This window comes from Salvelinus sp. IW2-2015, linkage group LG32 (assembly GCF_002910315.2).
Source record: "Salvelinus sp. IW2-2015 linkage group LG32, ASM291031v2, whole genome shotgun sequence".
In the NCBI taxonomy this organism is placed as follows: domain Eukaryota; kingdom Metazoa; phylum Chordata; class Actinopteri; order Salmoniformes; family Salmonidae; genus Salvelinus; species Salvelinus sp. IW2-2015.
In genome coordinates, this window is record NC_036871.1 from 28,382,891 (window position 1) to 28,394,019 (window position 11,129).

Genomic DNA, 11,129 nt, shown 5'->3' on the forward strand with positions numbered 1-11,129 from the left:
GTCTACTCTGTATTTCTGATCAATTTGATGTTATCATAATGGACTTTTTTGTTGTTGCTTTTCTTAAAAAAAAAAAGAAGACATTTCTAAGTGACCCCAAACTTTTGAACGGCAGTGTGTGTATATACATATATATATAAAAAAGTTAAAACTTTATTTCACTAGGCAAGTCAGTTAAGAACAAATTCTTATTTACAATGACGGCCTTCAACTCTATACACCTCGCACACGGTAAAAAAGAAGACACCCTTACCAAATCAGATATAAAATTGAAATGTATTCAATTTTGAGTTTGCATCCCAATATGTATACATCACAGACGACTGAAATATAACAAAACCGTTTGACATAGAAACACCAGATTTATTTTTATGTTTTTAAATAATGTTGAGTAATTACGAAATTATGAAAAATATTAATAACATTTCACCCATGAGGCCACTAGAGTGTGATTTGGTCATTTGACTGCAGGAAACGTTTCCTTCTATTGATTACACCACAGAACAAAGACATCACCTGCTGCGTCCTGACTTGAGGTACTCATGTGTGATTCAAATTTCAGCACATATCTTATATTGAATATGTCACAAGCTACAATTTATTCCTGTTGTTGGACTATCTAGGTTAACTAGCCAACAAACCTTCACCACTGGATCAGTATAAAGTCAAATAAATCATGATTTAATTTATCCCACTAGGCCCTGCAGCTATGCAGAGTACTGGACATAAATTATAAGCTGTATCATTTTAGCTGCTTCCCTTCCAGTTTCCTTGAATACTGAATTGACCAAGTCAATATGAGGATGACTCTTTGCATTTACAAGCATTTCTCTGAACTAGTAGAAAATATGAAGACATTTATGTCATGCATCGTGCATCACGTGCATCGCAGTATAAAGCCTATCTTTGGTGCATTGTGCAGTATGAAGACATGTTTTTGGTGCATTGTATGTAGGAGCAGACTTTTGTTACATTTAGGTTGAGCTGTATAGCAGTCAGAGAGACATAACTGTGTCTGTATTTGCTGTAGTTAGTGACAGGCACACATATTCAAAAAGACCCACACATTCAAAAAGACCCACATAAAGAGAACCATTTATATATCGCTTAGGAGTGAGTGCTTCAAATGTTTCTCTTCCTATTAATATTCACTGCATTATGCCTCGCAAATCACCAGCCACTTGAAAGCCAATTACTAAGGGAAAAGTCCACCGTTTTCCCCTCCACAATCTGTAACAAGCATGAATGCAAAAACTTTAACCAGTTTGATTTTGTATAATCTGTTTGTCTACATATAATGTACTACAGTAGTACAAGTAAAATACAAATAAGTGCACAGGCTGTAAGTTTGTTAGTTATTTGCATTTCTTGAATACGTTTGTGGAGTTTAAATTATTTAGATGAAAATCTATGCAAATATGGTGAACCCATCACTTTATTGATGAGGCCCCTATGTCAAACTTAGGCACCTATTGTATGGACATGTTTATGTGGTACAAATGGGATGACATGATGGATTGTCATAATGATCATAGATTGCTTATTTAAAGCTTTTCACTAGGTCTCAAAGCCATTTACATCAAAAGGTGGAGTAAGGGGGTGACTTCATGCAACTCCAAGGAATAGCACCCACCTAAGTGATGGGTGACAGCTATTTTGTGTCAGAACACAACACTAACAGAACATTGGCTATCACTGTGGGGAGGATTTTTGGTGTCCAAAAGTATATGAATGACTAACCCAAGATGTAATTAGAATTTGAACCCACATTTTTCTTCATACTTCATTACACCCGTAGTAGTAGTCCCGTGTGGCTCAGTTGGTAGAGCATGGCGCTTGCAACGCCAGGGTTGTGGGTTCATTCCCCACGGGGGGACCAGGATGAATATGTATGAACTTTCCAATTTGTAAGTCGCTCTGGATAAGAGCGTCAGCTAAATGACGTAAATGTAATGTAAATGTAGGGTGATGGTTGTTTTTTCCTCATCTATTTTCAACCGCAAAACATTAGAGATTTTATTGCCAAAGAAAATGTCTTAACTTGTAAGAAAAAACAAAAGCAGAATAAACAGAGAAATGTAGAATGTGGACATAAAACCCAAATTGTCTTATCACTCCAGGCATCATGTTGTGTCTTCCTCAGAGTGTTTTTCAAATTGCTATTTCTATTATGCCAATATCCATTTGACAAGTTGATGCATGACTGGGTATTTTTTGTATTATCTCAATAGCACGACTGATGAAGTTAGTATCGCGGATGGGTAATGGTTGGTTGCTATGCTGTGAGTGTGAGCTCTTGGTTACCAGGACATATATATTGATTTAATCCTCCAGGGTTGTGGTCATATCCTTGGTAATTCATCTATTGTTATGATAATAAGGCTTCTCAGGGTGAGCCAATGAGTGATCATGTTGTTTGCTCTTAAGAATAATGAAAGGGGTTTCTCTTTAGGATGAGATTAACTTTATCCCCAATGAAAAGCCCAAGCCAATTATTATTGGTCAAGCCTTGAAACCCTGGACCATATTTGAAGCGTTAACTATCAGGGAAAGACCCTCCAGGGGTTGGTTGGTCCCCTGGCCCAAGGCGGCAACAATGAGCTCTGGGGATGTAGGACCCGTTTATACTTACCGAAGTCTAACAGAAATGAAATGGCAGCCAATGTGTTCACTTCACTATCCTATTAGAAGAGACCAAATACTCCTGAGAAAAATACTATTTTCACCATGAGAAGATCGATGGATTCAGTTCTGCAATGTTTGGATCATTTATTTGACTTGTGTCTGTTAACATCAAATGGAGACACATGCTCTCAGCTATGTAAAGATGTAGGCTCTTGCAACCACATCCCCTGTTACAGATAAATCATACTCTTTGTGGCTATGAATTTTACATCCATATCTACATGCAACCTGTGGCATTCCCATACACAGTAGGAGCTATCACTGGATTGCAGATGACAGACGCTGACTGTTAGAGCATATTAGAAAACCATAACAATAGTGAAGTTACCGGCAGCACAGAATGAGAGACTCCCCCTGTGAGCACAGACACACAGGCAAAGCAGCCATTCGGCAGTAGGATGGATCCTGACTACTAAAGAGGTAGGGAAAGAGAGGGGGGGCTAGAAAGAGTGGTGGTGGGAGGGAGCAAGAGCAGCAAGCGAGCAAGCGAGGGAGCGAAAGAGAGGGAAGAATAGAAATCTGTATGTTGAGATCAGGAGAAACGCTAATGGTGCTGAACAGGCTTTAGTGGCTCGGATGGCGAAGGTGGCCGTAAAGCATCAAGATGTGCATGGGCTTCCTTGCTAATTGTGGATGAGAGCGAAGCAAGGAAGTACATACCGTGGAGGCTACCTACCAACACTGGGCTTGTCTGTCAACCACACAGGAGAGGTGGGTTAGTGGGAGGTCTATGACCCCCCTCATCATTTTCATCTGGAGAAAAGAGAGAATAGAGTGACAGAGAGAGAAAATAAAGTAAATTAAGGTGACAGCGAAGGATAGTGAGCCATCTCTCTCTTTATTCCTTTCCCCATTCCAAAATCCATTGCATCCCTTTATCACCGAAATGTAGTGGCGTTCATGCCGATTGGAGGAGGAAGGGTCCCATTGACTGTTGAGGCTGAACCCCTCTCTTCAGCCCTCCGCAGCCCTTTCATTACCAGTCCCCATCTCTCCCTCTCCTCTCCCTCACTTCCGACCGTTATTTTCTCCTGTTTGTTCTTTTCATCATCCTTTTCACACTGCCCAGGGTACAGAGGGCATTCCCTTTTTGGTAGAAGTGGGTGTTTCTGGAGCTGTCATTGTGTTTGGTTCTGCTACAAAAGACAGCAGAGCGGGAGAGAGAGACAGAGTGAGCGCTAAAGAGAAAGAGAATAGAAGAGGAGCTTCAAAGAAGAGGGGGGACCTGGGACTACATGGAAGAACTAAGACCCTCTGGAAGGTGGATTGTTATAAAAGAGGAATTGTAAAAGCGGCTGACAACCATTTTATAGCGGTTAGAATTTGCCACTTGCAGATTATCGTTGGAATAAAAGGCTCAGGTTGCCGCGCCAAAACATTGGTGACTGGTTGGTTTATGCTACGTTCTGTTGCTAAGCAAGTGTCTCGAAACTGAAGTTCTTGTTGAGGAAATACTAGTGTCTTGAGGATCACTCACCCAACCTGCAACCATGAAGGGGGACTCAGAGGAAAGCATCGAGAGCATCCGGCCCTCCAACCTGCAAGCATTCGCAAACATGTCCACTCTACATGGCATGAGCCACATATTTGCCTACGGGCACATGACGTTTCGCCGCTTCCTCTGGACACTCTCGTTCCTGGGCTCGCTGGCCTTGCTGATGCTGGTGTGCATGGACCGCGTGTCCTACTACTTTGAGTATCCTCACGTCACTAAACTGGATGAGGTGGCGGCGCCTAACCTCACCTTCCCTGCTGTGACCTTCTGCAACCTCAACGAGTTCCGCTTCTCCCAGATCACCAGGAACGACCTGTATCACGTGGGGGAGCTCTTGGCCCTCCTGAACTCCAACTATCAGATAGCCAACACTCACCTGGCCGAGCCCGAGGTGCTCGACGCCCTCAAGGATAAGGCCAACTTCCTCAACTTCAAGCCCAAGCAGTTCAACATGACAGACTTCTACAACCGCACGGGCCACGATATCAATGACATGCTGCTGCATTGCACCTTCCGGGGATCGGAGTGTTACCCATGGAACTTCACTACCGTGAGTCTCTTCAAATCATTTCTGGTTATGTGGTTTGGGGTTTGCCTCTGGGTTTGTGTTAGGTTTTCTTTTCCAGACTTAACAACGTTTGAATTTCAACAGTTTTAGTTAAGTAGTTTCTATATTAATTGAGGCTTGAGAGGAACACCTAATATCTTGATTCAGAGAACTTGGAACTAATTCACTGTCCCCATTGTCCCCATAGAGGCAGAAGTGGACATGTTGGGTTTTGTGTAGTCGTAATGCTCCCTCAAGATTCACATAAGGCTTCTGCTGAGCGTAGAAATTGATTGTCACAGTAACTTTGGATTAAAACCAAAAGCTTTCATGCTTGTGTTGTTACAGACAAGGTACAGTTACTCACCTGAGACCTGCTGTGGTGTTGCTGTGCTGAAAGTTGTACATGTTTAAAGGTGATCCATAGCCTAAAGGGAAATCCAGAATTCGTCATGACGGTCACATTAATAATATTGTACACTGTCAATGTAGCCTAGCCATTGAACGCTGTCAATGGCTTGCTGTAATTATATTTTTTCTAGATGGTAGTCTACTGTAAGAAAAGCATTAGTTGTGGTTCAGGCCTCTCTAGTGGCCATGGCTAAAGACGAGGTGAGTGATGAGAAACTCAGGATGCACAATTAGAGACACGTCCTTAATTTCTCTAAGCTGTTGTTTTCGTGAAGAGAAGTAATGATACATGATTAAATCCATACATTTTAGTAGCATGGAACACTGAAATCTCAGGCGGTGATAAACAGTAGAAGTTGGGATACTCTGCCCATGAGGTGCCATCTGCAGGTCAAATTATGATCTAATCTAGACATTCATGAACAAAAGCACAGTATTGTTCATACATTGTGAATGACATGTTGTTATTGGGTATACTATCTGGTTTTGGTAAAGAGTCAATCATACAGTAATAAAGTAACTTTACACATACCTACATGTACAGTACCGTTCCAAAGTTTTGGGTCACTTAGACATTTCCTTGTTTTTGAAAAAAATAATGTGTCTATTAAAAATAACATAACATTGATCAGAAATACAGTGTAGACATTGGTAATGTTGTAAATGACTATTGTAGCTGGAAACGGCAGATTTTTAATGGAATATCTACATAGGCGTACAGAGGCCCATTATCAGCAACCATCACTCCTGTGTTCCAATGGCACTTTGTGTTAGCTAACTCAAGTTTATAATTTTAAAAGGCTAATTGATCCTTAGAAAACCCTTTTGCAATTATGTTAGCACAGCTGAAAACTGTTGTGCTAATTAAAGAAGCAATAAAACTGGCCTTGAGTATCTGGAGCATCAGCATTTGTGGGTTCGATTACAGGCTCAAAATGGCCAGAAACAAATAACTTTCTTCTGAAATGTGTCAGTCTATTCTTGTTCTGAGAAATGAAGGCTATTCCATGCGAGAAATTGCCAAGAAACTGAAGATCTGGTACAACGCTGTGTACTACTCCCTTCACAGAACAGCGCAAACTGGCTCTAACCAGAATAGAAAGAGGAGTGGGAGGGCCAAGTGCACAACTGAGCAAGAGGACAAGTACATTAGAGTGTCTAGTTTGAGAAACAGACGCCTCACAAGTCCTCAACTGGCTACTTCATTAAATAGTACCCGCAAAACACCAGTCTCAACGTCAACAGTGAAGAGGCAACTCTGGGATGCTGGCCTTCTAGGCAAAGTTGCAAAGAAAAAGCCATATCTCAGACTGGCCAATAAAAATAAAAGATTAAGATGTGCAAAAGAACACAGACACTGGACAGAGGAACTGGTTGAGAGAATGCCAAGAGTGTGCAAAGCTGTCATCAAGGCAAAGGGTGGCTACTTTGAAGAATCTCAAATATAAAATAAAATGTTATTTGTTTAACCCTTTTTTGGTTACTACGTGATTCCATATGTGTTATTTCATAGTTTTGATGTCTTCACTACTATTCTACAATGTAGAACATAGTAACAATTAAGAAAAACCCTTTAATGAGTAGGTGTGTCCAAACTTTTGACTGGTGCTGTATATAATAAAACAATTATTTTATCATGCTCTCTCGTGTCCCTCTTCAGCAGACATACCTTACAGTGAGCAATTTGTTTGGAACATCAAATCACAATAAAATTGCAGTATCAAATCGCAATACATATAGAATCGTGAGAATCATAAGAATCGTGAAAATCGCAATGTATATCGTATCGTTACCTAAGTATCAATGATCGTATTTTGAGGTCCCTGGCAATTCTCAGCCCTAAATATAGTGTGGGGCATTAACAAAATAGGCCTACCACCATATTCAGTTAAATTCAATACAACTGTATTTATCCCCCTAGGGGTAATTACAGTTTGGGGGCATATTGAAGTTTTGAAACCTCCTGGCCAGAGTACAACAGTACTTTATGTGTACTTAAAAAAACGGTGTAAATCTTGTACTCATAACGATGTAGATAGTGGATTACATACTTCCAATAGCAACTTCCAATAGCATTACCATTGGGTATGCTGTAGTTGTGTAACCTAACCTATATTAATTGGTGTTTTATTATGTGTTTTTTGATAACTGACTTTATGATTCATGGAATATTTGTTTGAGAAATTCTGATGTACATTTACATTGTGACGAAGAAAACCATTATTTTATTGTGAAATGTGTTGTCAATCATGACAACTACTCTGGTACATGTGGTACATGCTGTATGTATGAGAATAATTATTTTGTGGATTTGACATATTGGAAAATGTTTTTACATTTAAAATGCCTTATCAACACACTGGGCCAACTTTACATAAGGCTGTCAGATATAGCAGAATAACAGAAAGGCCTTGGTCCTCGTGTCTTCTCACACCGCTGAGGTGTGCGGTAATTCCCTGGCAAGGCACAGTCTGTCGTGTGTTAATGCATACTTATATTCATATTCCATTTAGTTATGCCGCCGACCAATAACAATAACCACGTTTTTATGCGAGTAAATCCCGACAGCTGTGATTGCAACAGGAAGTTTCAGTACAATTTTGAATGCCAACAGATCATTTGTTTCTATGACATGATGGGATATTTTTCTGTCGGTAATATAGTAATGCGAAATGGAAGTGGAAATGCCTTTATGCGCAAATATTGATGTAAAAATCATCATATCGAGGTAAACTTGGAGTCATGCATGATATGGTATATGGTCCTCCCACTACAACTCGGGAAACCATGCAGTTTATTAGGCTACAGATGAAATACAGTAACTTATGATGAACTTCACAGGGTGGTGAAAGTGCACAGTGATCTTGCTGCTCCTTTACAATAAATATAGAGGGTCTGATTCTGGTGACATGATGATGGATTGTGACTGCCGTTTAACAAATACAAATATTCTCGCTCTTATCCGTATTAATCTCATTATGTAGACTAGCTTACCGCACTGTATCTGCGAGCACGTGCCAAAACCAGAGTAGGCACATTTGCTATTTAAACGCAACAGTTTTTGTGATGTTTACATGAAAACTTAAGCAAAAAAGTACATTTTGTGTGCACTACGCCAGTGTTCCTTCAGTACCCCCAACATTACACATTTTTATTGTAGCCGTGGCACACCTAATTCAACTTGTTGAACTAATCATCAAGCCCTCAATGAGTTGAATGAGGTGTGTTTGTCAAGGGCTACAACAAAACTGTACACTGTTGGGGGAACTCGAGGACCAGGGTTGGGAAACACTGCACTAAGTCATCATCAAATCAAATCAAATTTATTTATACAGCCCTTCTTACATCAGCTGATGTCACAAAGTGCTGTACAGAAACCCAGCCTAAAACCCCAAACAGCAAGCAATGCAGGTGTAGAGTTTATCATGCACAGATTGTTATCCGCAACAAGTCAGTTTGGTGGAAACACACCAATGGTGCATGAAAATCTGTTGCCAATTGGATGGAAACCAACTACTGATTAGTATTTTTTTAAATGATGGACCAAGTTCTTCTATTGATCTCACAGTTCTCTAAGGAATTTATTTTGATCCTGTGTGAATGAGAAAAAAAATCTCCCTCCAAATCAGTAAGCTCATTAGGTAGTGTCCTAAATCTTATACTTTGGTCAAATAAAACTGACATCTCACCAGATGAGACTTTTAGTATCCTGGTTAAATGTCACCTACGCCTATGATGTTACCAATATGGTCAGGAAATGGAGACAGCGTGTGATGATGCTGTGTGTGTGATTGAAAAGGAAATGAAATGGAAACAGCTTAGCTTTCAATTTGGAGCCTAAGATGGTTTCATATAATTTTATATAAAGACTGCATGTGTGCATTACCAGGATTTAGGCTAATCATAGTGCTACAGAAATGTAATATATTTCCTTTGCCTAATGATTTCTGTTTCAAGTTATGTGTGAGTGCTGCCCCACCCCTGTGCACCTGAGGGATAATGAAGTGATGAGTTGAAATAGAAACCCTCTATTAGTCCAGATGATATAACAGAGCTGTAGACCCAGTACCTGTAGCTACAGTTGACTGAGTCATAGGTTCTGCTTTAAACTGACATCTACATTGTTAGTACTTCAAGATAATGTGAATATGGTGGCGATATGAGGTATTGGTTCAGGGAAATTCTACTTTTCTCACCCAGTAGTTTTGATCTACAGTACACTGGTAGGCTACAATAAACTTTCAAAAGTTTGAATCTTGACTGGTTTGAATTTGATATTGTGCCTACTCATCATCTTAAAAACCTCAGCTCGCATATTAATGGTTAAATTAATATTCTTCCAAACAAAGAACTAAGCAGGTATTATTTTCACTGGGCAAATCCTTTGGACACGCTGATATCAATATCACAATCAATCTGACACAATACAGTACAGTATTCTAACTAGAAAAGTGTCTGATTAAGCCAATGCTTTACTAAAGCTTTATATATGATATTTTATATACAGTATTTCTGGCAGTACTGTAGCAGCAGGCAGAAATGTCTTTCTTCCTCCTTATTCCTTCTCAAACCCTCAATGTGACTCTGCAGAAAGTACTGTAGGCTACATTCCGAGAGGGCTCATTAGTTCTCTCACATCATGTATGTCATTCCCCTGTGCCCTCTCAGGTGGAACTAGAAACGCTTCGAAGCTAGTCGCAACCTTAAATTTGATCAGGTGAAATGGTTTTATTTCCATTTATTTTATTATAAGGATTCAATGATTCAACTGATTTTCCCCAGGCATGGCCCTCTTAATTGGATTGCTTTGCAACATTCTTCTGACGAACATGGCATCATATGCACCTGAAATAGCTATATAGTGCTTAGGACTGGTTTAGGATTAGTTTACAGTACTACTGGTGTAACGATTGTCTATTTCGTCCTCCTCGTCGGACGAGGAGAGGCGAGAAGGATCGGACCAATATGCAGAGTGGTTCGTGCTCATGATGATTTATTAAAACCAAAACTGAACACTGAAATAACAAGAACAATAAACGAAGTGCAGAAAAACCGAAACAGTACCGTGTGGTGAAAACACAACATGGTAGACAAACACCCACAAAACACACGTGAAACCCAGGCTGCCTAAGTATGATTCTCAATCAGGGACAACGATTGACAGCTGCCTCTGATTGAGAATCATACCAGGCCGAACACAAAATCACATAGAAATCACACATAGACAACCCACCCAACTCACGCCCTGACCATACTAAATAAATACAAAACAAGGGAAAACAGGTCAGGAACGTGACAGAACCCCCCCCTAAGGTGCGAACTCCGGGCGCACCACCTAAAACTCTAGGGAGGGTCTGGGTGGGCATCTGTCCGCAGTGGCGGCTCTGGCGCGGGACGTGGACCCCACTTAACAATGTTTTTGTCCGCCTCCTTAATCGCTTCCGTGGCCTTTTATGAGCGGCGATCCTCGCCGCCGACCTTGGCCTGGGACCCTAGCCAGTGGTCCCAAATGCACGGGGAATTCCGCAGCGCCGGACAGGCGGGAGACTCCGGCAGCGCTGGAGTGAAGGACGCCTCCGGCAGCTCCAGAGTGAAGAGCGATTTTGGCATCGCCTGGCTGACTGCAGGCTCTGGCGGATCCTGGCTGACTGCAGGCTCTGGCGATCCTGGCTGGCTGGCTCTGGCGGATCCTGGCTGGCTGGCTCTGGCAGCTCCTGGCTGGCTGACGGCTCTGGCAGCTCTGGCTGGCTGACGGCTCTGGCTGGTCATGGCTGGCTGACGGCTCTGGCTGGTCATGGCTGGCTGACGGCTCTGGCTGGTCATGGCTGGCTGACGGCTTTGGCTGGTCATGGCTGGCGGACGGTTCTGGCTGCTCCTGTCTGGCGGACGGCTCTGGCTGCTCCTGTCTTGCGGACGGCTCTGACTTGCTCCTGTCTGGCGGAGGCTCTGGGCTGCTCCTGTCTGGCGGACGGCTCTGGCTGCTCCTGTCTG

The 11,129-nt window shown here is 41.7% G+C and overlaps 1 protein-coding gene across 1 annotated transcript; it reads left to right on the forward strand.

The window, feature by feature from the left end:
• The first annotated feature begins 3,167 nt into the window (after nt 1-3,167).
• Nucleotides 3,168-9,816, forward strand: LOC139023431 (acid-sensing ion channel 1C-like). The gene is made up of 2 exons (XM_070436567.1): nt 3,168-4,762; nt 9,807-9,816. Exons 1-2 carry the CDS (start codon nt 4,176-4,178, stop codon nt 9,814-9,816), a joined length of 597 nt encoding a protein of 198 aa, XP_070292668.1. The 5' UTR covers nt 3,168-4,175.
• Nucleotides 9,817-11,129: the final 1,313 nt, after the last annotated feature.